This window comes from Cherax quadricarinatus, chromosome 49 (genome assembly GCF_038502225.1).
Source record: "Cherax quadricarinatus isolate ZL_2023a chromosome 49, ASM3850222v1, whole genome shotgun sequence".
Taxonomy (NCBI): Eukaryota; Metazoa; Arthropoda; class Malacostraca; order Decapoda; family Parastacidae; genus Cherax; species Cherax quadricarinatus.
In genome coordinates, this window is record NC_091340.1 from 17,910,876 (window position 1) to 17,921,169 (window position 10,294).

Below are 10,294 nucleotides of genomic sequence, written 5' to 3' on the forward strand. Positions count from 1 at the left end.
AAATACTATACGAAAATAGACCACAAAGTCGGCATTTTAATTAAAAAAAACGGTTGGATTTTTTTTTCTCATTATGCATTGCATGCTGTAGGATTTTTTTATATGGTGCAGACTGACCACACAGACCCATTCTCTCACATGTGGGGCTATCAGCTTTCTCCTGCTTGATTTGAAGCAGCTAGAATTTGAGTATATATACGTCAAAAACGGTGGCTTGTAAGACGTATATATACAACCAAAACAGTCGAAGGGTTGAAGTTATTGCATATTTTATATATATTCTGATAATTATACTTATGTATATTTGTACCTAAATACACTTACACACTGTGCTGGTGTGCAGGTACACATTGAAACCACTAAGAGTGTCCCTCTAGTCTTGATGTCATATTAATACTAATACTGTACATAATAATAATCATTCTGGGGCACATTAAATGTTGCATTTTACATTAATATAGACATTTTCATTAATCCATCTATGATATTTTCTTCAAAATTATATAAGAAACACGTTACATAACATATAAACATGATACTTACACCCACAGTGGAATAAATTTCACATAAATATGAGATGTGGTAGCCGGGCGGATTTGAACAAGTGACTTACCTTACGCCTTCAGGTTTGTTTACAATTCTCAGCATGGCTTCTCATTAATTCTCTCTCGATTATGATGGCATCTAGGGGTAATTTTTAGAAACGATTAAACTCAATAAACGAGGTATGTCTGGGATAAACTCAATGAACAAGGTATGTCTGGGACACTTTAAATATTGTATATTACGTTTAGGTGTGGGAGCCAGGTTGGTTACCTACACCTGACTTCTACGAATATGACTCTATGACCGCGGGTTCAATCCCGGCTGGGGGTATGGTTTTTTCTACGAATATGACTCACCTCTCACTCTACATTAAGACTACAAGTATTTTAAGGTAAGTAATAAATCTACCATGTGTGTCTTTTACTTTTTATTGTTGTTTAACCCTTTGACTGTCACAGCCCCTTTCTGAAACTGTCAATCTATGTCGATAAATTTTTGGGGGAAAAAATAAATTATTTTTTCTTATGAAATGATAGAGAATCTTTACCCGATGGTAATGACACCAAAAGTATGAAATTTGGTCGAAAACTCACAGAATTACGCTCCCGTGGAGTTAGTGGTCTCGGCGTCATTTACGCATCGGCGATATTGCTGACTTTGAGCCCTGTTTTTGGCCAGTTCTGTTGTTCCAGTTGACCAAACTCATAGCTATTTCTTTAGAACTCCATTTTTTCTATCTGTTGAGTACAAGAAATCACCCATTTACCGATTTGAACTACCCAATAAAGTGGTCAGAAATTGGCAATTTGGCCAATTTCATGCAAAATAAAAAAGATGCCAATTTCAAAATAGGGTCCAGAATAAACAATGTAGACATCTTGGCACTAAAATAACATATCCTCTGTTCATTAGTCATGTCTCAAGGCCCCTCTTATATTACTATTGCTTTTTATTTTTATTTTTTATTCATACAAAAAATACAAAATTTACTGTTATGCAGACTACTGCATTATTGTAAAAATGGTATAAATAATATCAGTGCACTAGTGAAAGATTATTAGACTCCCCAGTTGAAGTGTATTGGACGTGTGGTGTGATTTGCTTACCCCTGAACATTGATAAAAATTGAACATTTCCACTACTTGGAGCTCAATTTCAAGGTCGTTTTCATCGTGAAAGTAATGAAAATCATCTCTAATTCTGTAATATGTTTTCCATTTTATCACCCGAGACCATGAAAACGAGAATACAACGATAAATACTATACAAAAATACACCTCAAAGTCGGAGTTTTAATCCAAAAAAACGGCCATTTTTTTTTTTTCTCATTACGCACTGCGTTCTGCAGGATTTTTTTATGTGGTGCACACTGACCACACAGACCCATTCTCTCACATGTGGGCCTACCAGCTTTCTCCCGCTTGATTTAAAGCTACTAGAATTTACGCGTATAAATACGTCAGAAACAGTGGTGCATAAGACGTATATATACGACCGAAAGTCAAAGGGTTAATGCCTAGTTCTACTGTTAGCTTAATATGTTAGTGTAAACTTATCTGGCATATATAAGTGGAAAAAATAGTGTTCTACTTACGGCGATTTCCACTTTAAGGTGGTAGCCTGGACCCTAACCTACCGTATAAGTGGGGCTCTTCTGTATATTTCTATACACTATAGGGAGAGTAGTATGGGCCTCACTATGTATGGCTGCTGTGAGATATATTTGCAGTTGTGTTAATTATGATTTTGTGAATCTAAAGGTAGATTTTGTGTTTTTTACTGAATGTTGTGTATCTGTCACACTGGTAATTTAATTGTACATTTATAAAATTAAATCATGTTTGAAAGCGTATGCCGTGTAAATATTATGCAGAGGGTTTGGAATGTAGAAATTGCAAGACAGTATAGGGTCACCAAGGGCATAATTCAGAGGGCTAAGAAAGGGTTGCTGAGGTGGTTTGGGTATTTAGAGAGGATGGAGAAGAATGGGATGATGGTGTATTAAGTCTGTAGTGGAGGAAGGAAGATGGGGTAAAAGAGGTTTTGAGTTCCAGGGGCTTAAGCATCCAGCAGGTTTGTGCAAGCATGATAGATAAGAGTTAATGGTGACAATTGTTTTTTATGGCCTGACGTTATGTTGGAGTGTGAACAGTAACATTCATGAAGGGATTCAGGGAAATGAGTTATTTATATATTTTACTAATATATACAGTACATACTGGCATATATTTTATTTGTTTTTACTAATATATTTTCATTCACTTATTTTAGGACTGAGGAAGGCGCAGCAGCATTAGAGGAAGCAGGAGCAGAGGAAGAGGTACGAGCTGTTGGAGACCTCAGAGCTTCAGTCAACACACTTCTAGATGCTATGCGTGATCTTCTATCAAATATACACCTCCCTGAACCACCAGGAAATGAGGCTGACATGTCAGAGGAAGAAAATAATGAATGGGACTGAATTGTAGAAAAATTTATAAATTTACTACTGTATATCTGGAAAAAGGAAAAATAAGAGATACGGGTTGATTCACAAATACCCTGGGACTTGACATTAGATTGCAATGTAGATTGTCTCGTATAGATTGTCTCGTACAGTATAGTGTCACTTAACCCTTTGACTGTTTTCAGCCAATGTTTCTGACGTATATATACTCAATAATTCTAGCGGCTTCAAATCAAGCGGGAGAAAGCTGGTAGGTCCACATGTGAGAGAATGGGTCTGTGGTCAGTGTGCACCACATAAAAAAAATCCTGCAGCACACATTGCGTAATGAGAAAAAAAAACTGATCGTTTTTTTGGAATAAAACGCCGACTTTGAGGTGTATTTTCGTATAGTATTTATCGTTGTATTCGTGTTTTCATGGTCTTAGGTGATAAAATGGAAAACATATTACAGAAATAGAGATGATTTTCATTACTTTGACGATGAAAACGACCTTGAAACTGAGCTCAAAGTAGCGGAAATGTTCGATTTTTACCAATGTTCAGGAGTAAATAAATCACACCACACATCCAATACACATCAACTGGGGAGTCTAATATTCTTTCACTAGTGCACTGATATTATTTATACCATTTTTACAATAATGCAGTAGTCTGCATAACAGTAAATTTTGTATTTTTTTGTATGAATAAAAAATCAAAATAGAAAGCAATAATAATATAAGAGGGGCCTAGAGATGTGACTAATGAACAGAGCATATGTTATTTTAGTGCCACGAATGTCTACCTTGTTTATTCTGGACCCTATTTTAAAATTGGCATCTTTTTTAGTTTGCGTGAAATTGGCCAAATTGCCAATTTCTGACCACCATATTGGGTAGTCCAAATTAGTAAATGGGAGGTTTCTTGTACTCATCTGATAGATAAAATGGAGTTCTAAAGAAATAGCTATGAGTTTGGTCAACTGGAACAATGGAATTGGCTGAAAATAGGGCTCAAAGTCGGCGAAATCGCCGATACACATGTCGCCGAGACCGCTAACTTCGCGGGAGCATAATTCCATGAGTTTTTGACCAAATTTCGAACTTTTGGTGTCATGACCATCGGGAAAAGATTCTCTATCATTTCATAAGAAAAAAATAATTTTTTTTTTTTTTTCAAAAATTGAGCGACATAGAATGACAGTTTCAGAAAGGGGCCTGAAACAGTCAAAGGGTTAATATGGAATTTAAATTGTTTATACTGTATTTTTTTTTTTTTTTTTTTTTTTTTTTACTTTTTTGAAAGTAGTGTAGCTAGTAAGTATATATTGATTCACATATTTATTATCACACATGTACAGTACTTAGAATGAAATCTTGACATTGTTTTTCTACACATTTTATATCTAATTTTTTAACACGTTTACAGTTTTAATGTCCCTATATGAATGGACTCTTTCAAGGGCAAAACTAACCACATTTGACTTTGTCCATAATAAAACAATAATTGCTACATATTATTATTATTATAATCAAGGGGGAAGCGCTAAACCCGGAGGATTATACAGCGCCTGGGGGGGGATGTGGAAGGCATTCAGGCTTAATTCAGGGAACTGGAGCACAGATCCAATTCCCTAAATCAAGAGCTCCTAATTGCTACATAGCCTTGTCATGTCATGTACAGATAATCACTGTTAAAGATGTTTAAGATTAAATGATGGTTTCATTTTGACTTTAAGACTCCTGGTATGTTTATAGCAGAATTAATGATCTCGATGGTTACAAGTGGGTAGTTAGAGTTTATTGCCAGCAAATATAAGAGAAGCCCAGGATGAGACCACCAGTGCCTAACAACCTATCTTCAAATATTTTCAAATTTGGTATAGAAGGTTATCTTCTATTATCTAAATTTTAGCTCAGTTTGACCTATAAGTCATTTTGAAGGTGACAGGACAATAAGCATTTCTTTGGAAAAATCATAACTTGTGTAATAATCATCATTTCCCTATGAAACCTTACATATTTTAAATTGGTAGATTATACAGACTCCATTACTGAAGGTTTTGATTCTCCTTGCTCAAAAATTTACTTTTTATTTTTTTTTTTTTAATTTTAATACATTAGCTGTCTCCCACCAAAGTAGGGCGACCTGAAAAAGAAGAAACTTTCATCATCACTTACTCCATCACTGTCTTGCCAGAGACATGCCAGTAATACAGTTCAAATACCCCTCCAAACTGCCATATCCCCACCCCTCCTTCAGAGTGCAGACACCTGGACTCAAGACTGGCTAACTGTTCGTTTTTTTAATCTCTCCATAAATATTACCTTGCTCACACTTCAGCAGCACGTCAAGTCATAAAAACCTGTTGGATATCCAAGCCTCTCGTATATAAAACCTTTACCCCCCTCCAAGAATGAAGAACTCAAAAGGAGCACTATATACAAAACTCAAGAGGGTCACCAAATAGAACGTAAGGAAAACGTAAAAGACCTGGGAATAATTGTGTCAGCGGACCTTTCTTTTAAAGACCATAACAAGACAAAGATCACGACAGCCAGGAAGATGACTGGGTGGGTATTGAGAACTTTCAAAACAAAGGAAACAATGCCGATAGTGACACTCTTCAAATCGCTAGTGCTCCCTCACTTAGAATATTGCTCAGTGCTGACGGCCCTGTTCAGGGCAGGAGAAATATCGGAGCTGGAACAAATACAGAGATCGTTTACGGCTCACATTGAGCCAGTAAAGCACCTAAACTACTGGGAACGCCTGCAAGTCTTGAACATGTACTCATTGGAGCGGAGGAGAGAGAGGTACGTGATAATATATACCTGGAAGGTACTCGAGGGCTTGGTCCCAAATCTTCACACTGCCATAACATGCTGGAGTGAGAGATATGGGAGGAAGTGTAAAATAAACCCAGTGAGGAACAGGGGTGCAGTGGGGACAAGGGAACACTGTATCAACATCCGGGGTCCCAGACTTTTCAACATCTTACCAGAAGATATCAGAAACACTGCTGGAACAAGTGTTGAAGCCTTCAAGAGGAAACTAGACAAGTATCTTCATCAGGTGCCAGATCAACCAGGCTGTGATGGATATGTGGGGCAGCGGGCCTCCAGCAGTAACAGCCTGGTTGACCAGGCGAGCACTAGACGAACCTGGCCCATGGCCAGGCTCAGAGAGTAGATATACTCTCGAAATTCTTCAAAGGTATATCAAACGTAAAGGTAACCTTTCCTAGGATGACCCCTACCCCGTCTTTCCTTCACTACAGATTTATACACACTCCAACTAGTCCAATTTTGCTCTGTCCAAACCACCTAACAAGCCTTCCTCAGCCCTCTGGATAATATCTTTAGTAACTCCACACCTAATCCCCAAACTATGAATTCTATGCCTAATATTCACCCCACACATCGCCCTCAGACATGACATCTTCACTGCCTCCATCCTCCTCCTTGCTGCCACATTCATAACCCATGCTTCACACCCATATAAGAGTGTTAGTATCACTATATTCTCATACATTCTCTCTTTTGTCTCCAGAGATAATGTTCTTTGTCTCCACAGATGCCTCAATGCACCACTGCTAGCAACTCAGGAAATTAAAACTAATCTGGAGGTTACTTTGAGGAAATGACATCGTTTAAAAGCATCACACCTCTTCAAGGGGGGGCTCCTTGGCATGGTGAAGAGGCTCTTGGTCTGAGGAATTAGACCTGTCGATCTCCTTCCTCAGACCGAACCTAATTACCCCCCAATCCCCCCTTCCCTATCCCATCCTCCCCTTTTTCCTTTCTTCCTCCTCCTCCCCACCCCTCCCTTTTGCCCATCCTTTTTTGGCCTTTGGGATTTTTTTCCCACAGGCGTGCTAGTTCCTGGGTAGGGGAAAGGGTACCAGGGTCCATCCCATTCCGTTGAGGTTCTAGGCGGTGGCGTAGTTTGCTGTGGAATCTGGATCGCCTGGGGATGTTCCGATCCCTCTCCGGTATCCCGGAGGGTGGCTTTGGGTGTCTTTCGGGCGACGGGTGTATCTCTGGAAGCCACCTTTTGGATTCCGGGGATGGTGGCCGAAGGAGGTATGCTTTGTGGCAGATATCCGGCCGCCCTCTCTTTTGTCCACTGAGGTAGCTCGGCAGATGTGAGGTTGCTATCCCGGATTGCTGGTTTACTGGCATGATGGGTAGGGTATGGCACGGGTTCCATGCTGCATCCGCGCTACTTGCGGTGCTGAGGTCCTCTTGGGCGCGGAGGGAGATTTCTAGCCCTTTTATTCCTCCTAGGAACTATCCCTCCCCGGTCCCCCCTTTTTTTATTCTTTTTTTTATTTTTATTTTCTTTCTTTTTTTTTTCTTAAAAACAAAAAGAAAGAAGTAACCTAACCATGGAGTACCCGATCCATGACCCCGCTACCCCCGGGCCCCTTATTGTTACCGCACCCCGTTCTGACCTCACCTCATCTTTTGGCCACTCTTCGGACATTCCTAAGGCCCCTGTACCTCTTGCTGGTGCTGTTTCCTCACCCGCTTCAGGTACCGGGGCTTCCACTGACTCCTTCGATTTGTCTGACCTCCGCTCTCCTTTGACTATGCTTCCGGCTTCTCCCTCTACGGTGCGGCGATTTTTGAATCGCCAGCCCATCCCACGTCGAACCGACTCTGGTCCCACTTCTAAATGTCAACGACAATCTCCTAATGATGTTACTTCGTTACCTTCCCTTTCTACTCGGAAAAGACCGACACGTCGTGCACTCCCTCTCCACACTCGGTTTCAGACCACACAACGGACTAAATTCTTTACATTAAGACCGACTTCTTCTTCTGCCTATCTTTCCGACCATAGTATTGGCAAAGCGCTCCTACGCCACGTTGGTAGAGATATTTCCTTTCATGCTCTTAAGAGGGGTACGCGCATCATCACAGTCCAGAATTCTACTCAAGCTCATGATCTTTCTCTTCTTTCACATATCGATACTATTCCTATCACTATCGAAAAACATCATTACCTCAATTCTTGTAGTGGTACTGTTATTCTGCCCCATACCATAGTCCAACAGAATTTCCAGACATGTGGCACTGACATTCTCGAACAGCTGGAACTCCAAGATCTCCCAATTCTCAAGGTAGACACTTATGTTCTTCCTGCCCGCGGGCGAAGACGATACCCTTGCAATGTGGCTCGTTTAACTTTTGACAGCCATGAACTCCCATCCTCTGTTTATGTAGCAGGACATCGGTTACAAGTTCGGAAGGTGACCCCTACACCGCAACAGTGTAGGAATTGCTGGCGATTTGGCCACCCAGCAAAATATTGCAGATCTATAGCCGAATGCCCAGTCTGTGGTGCCGATGACCATTCTAATACGTCTTGCAGTCGAACTCCCTCTTGCCTCAATTGTCATGAGGCTCACCCTTCGTACTCTCGCCGTTGCCAAGCCTACTTAAATGAGCGGGAATTTCGTTGCCTCAAAGAGGCAGGTCTCCCTTATGCTATGGCGGTTTCTCATCTCCGCCTCCAAGGGAGACTGCCCCGTGTTTCTTATTCTCGTGTTTCAAAGCGTCCCCCCACTTCTGGGGTCACAGCTTCTGCAGCCTCCTCTGCAGTTGCCAGTCCCATAGTCACTCCTGTATATAATTCTTTTGCTGTCCTGGGCTCAGACGTCCCTACTTCAACTCCTCAGTCTGTCCTCACTTCTTCGTGTCCTCCCTCACAAACCCCGGTATTGACAAGACCTCGTACGACACCTCCTCCCAATCGTCCCTCTACTTCTCAGAGGCCCAAAAAATCTCCTTTAACCCCTCCTTCTCTTCATCCACCTCCACATTTTACCTTCCCGGTCTCTGTACCTGAGTCTTCCCCTTTCACTGGCTCTGTTACAAGTGTGGGGTTCATCATCCTCCTCGTACTGTGCCTTCCTCCTCTGTCCCCTCCCACATTTCTTCCTCTTCTGCCACCTCCCAGGTTTCTGCCTCTTCTGTCCCCTCCCACACTTCTCCAGTTCCCTCCACCCTTTTGCCCCCCCCCCTACCTTGGTGCAATCCATTACAGCTCCAATCTTTACTCAAACTCTTCCTCCTTCCATCTCCAATATTGTCTCCCATACGTCTCTGAACTCCGAAACACTTGAAGCAATCTCTGAATATATTGCAGAGACCAAACCATCAATGGACACTAATCCACCCTCTGTTCCTTCTCTTTCCTCTTCTCCATCTGCGCAACTCCTTTCTTCACAACGCACTGTTCCTTCGCCACTTGAACGTTTTCCTTTGCCACTGCGTGTGGACTTTTCTAACCCCTCTAGTCCGTAGGTACCCTTACCTGCGGATTTCTAGTATCTTTATCGTTGCCAATCATGGCCTATTTACAGTGGAACATTCACGGCCTTGGGTAATCGGGGTGAGCTTCAGATGTTGCTCTCCCAGTTTTCCCCTGTTGGTGTTTGCTTACAGGAACCAAAATTACACTCTGCCATTATCTATCCTATCTCAGGCTATAATTTATTGTATTCTTCAGATCCTTTTCCTGATGGGACCTTTAATGAAAGTGCCCTTCTTCTACGCACTGATATTCCATACCATCAACTATTTGTTCGTACTGCATTACACAGCAGCCCATATCCACTTGCATAGGTGGTATACACTCTGTTCTTTGTATCTCTCTCCTTCTTGGGCATTATCTATCCCAGATATTGCCTGTCTTGTTTCGTCATTACCGCCACGACTTCTGTTACTTGGCGATTTTAATGTCCGTTTCCTCTGGGGGGGAGTCTCACTGTGATTCCCGTGGCATTCAATTAGAGGCTTTTCTTGCTACCCACCCCCTCCATGTTTTAAATACAGGTACTCGCACCCATTTTGATCCTCGGACTCATACTCTCTCTTGCATCGATCTCTCAGTCTGCTCTTCCTCCGCCGCATTAGACTTCACCTGGTCTGTTCTCCTGGATTTACATGACAGCGATCATTTCCCAATCATTCTTACTTCCCCTTCATATTCACCACCTCTTCCTAACCCACGCTGGCAATTTGATCGGGCAAAATAGGAACCTTTATTCACAACTAACTGTTTATAGTGAGGTTCCTTCTTCGTCCTCCATTGATGAGCTTTTACACCTCTTCTTGTCCTCCGTTTTAACCACAGCTTCTCATTCTATACCCCAAACTTCAGGCAGGCATTCTCAGAAATGCGTGCCTTGGTGGTCTCCTGCTTGTGCTCGTGCAGTACGTTTGAAACGCGCTGCACGGGGCAGGTACCGGTACAATAGAGCCACGGAGAGACTTCTTGATTTTAAGCAGAAGCGTGCAATCGCTCGCC

At 41.6% G+C, this 10,294-nt stretch overlaps 1 protein-coding gene across 1 annotated transcript in view; it reads left to right on the forward strand.

Annotated features, from left to right (window-relative positions):
• Window positions 1-5,028, forward strand: part of Nulp1 (Nuclear localized protein 1) — a gene marked incomplete at its 5' end in the record, with an annotated part of 92,759 nt that extends 87,731 nt beyond the window's left edge. The window contains 1 exon segment of the mRNA XM_070095227.1: window positions 2,818-5,028. Coding sequence (XP_069951328.1) covers window positions 2,818-3,007 — 190 coding nt within the window.
• Window positions 5,029-10,294: the final 5,266 nt, after the last annotated feature.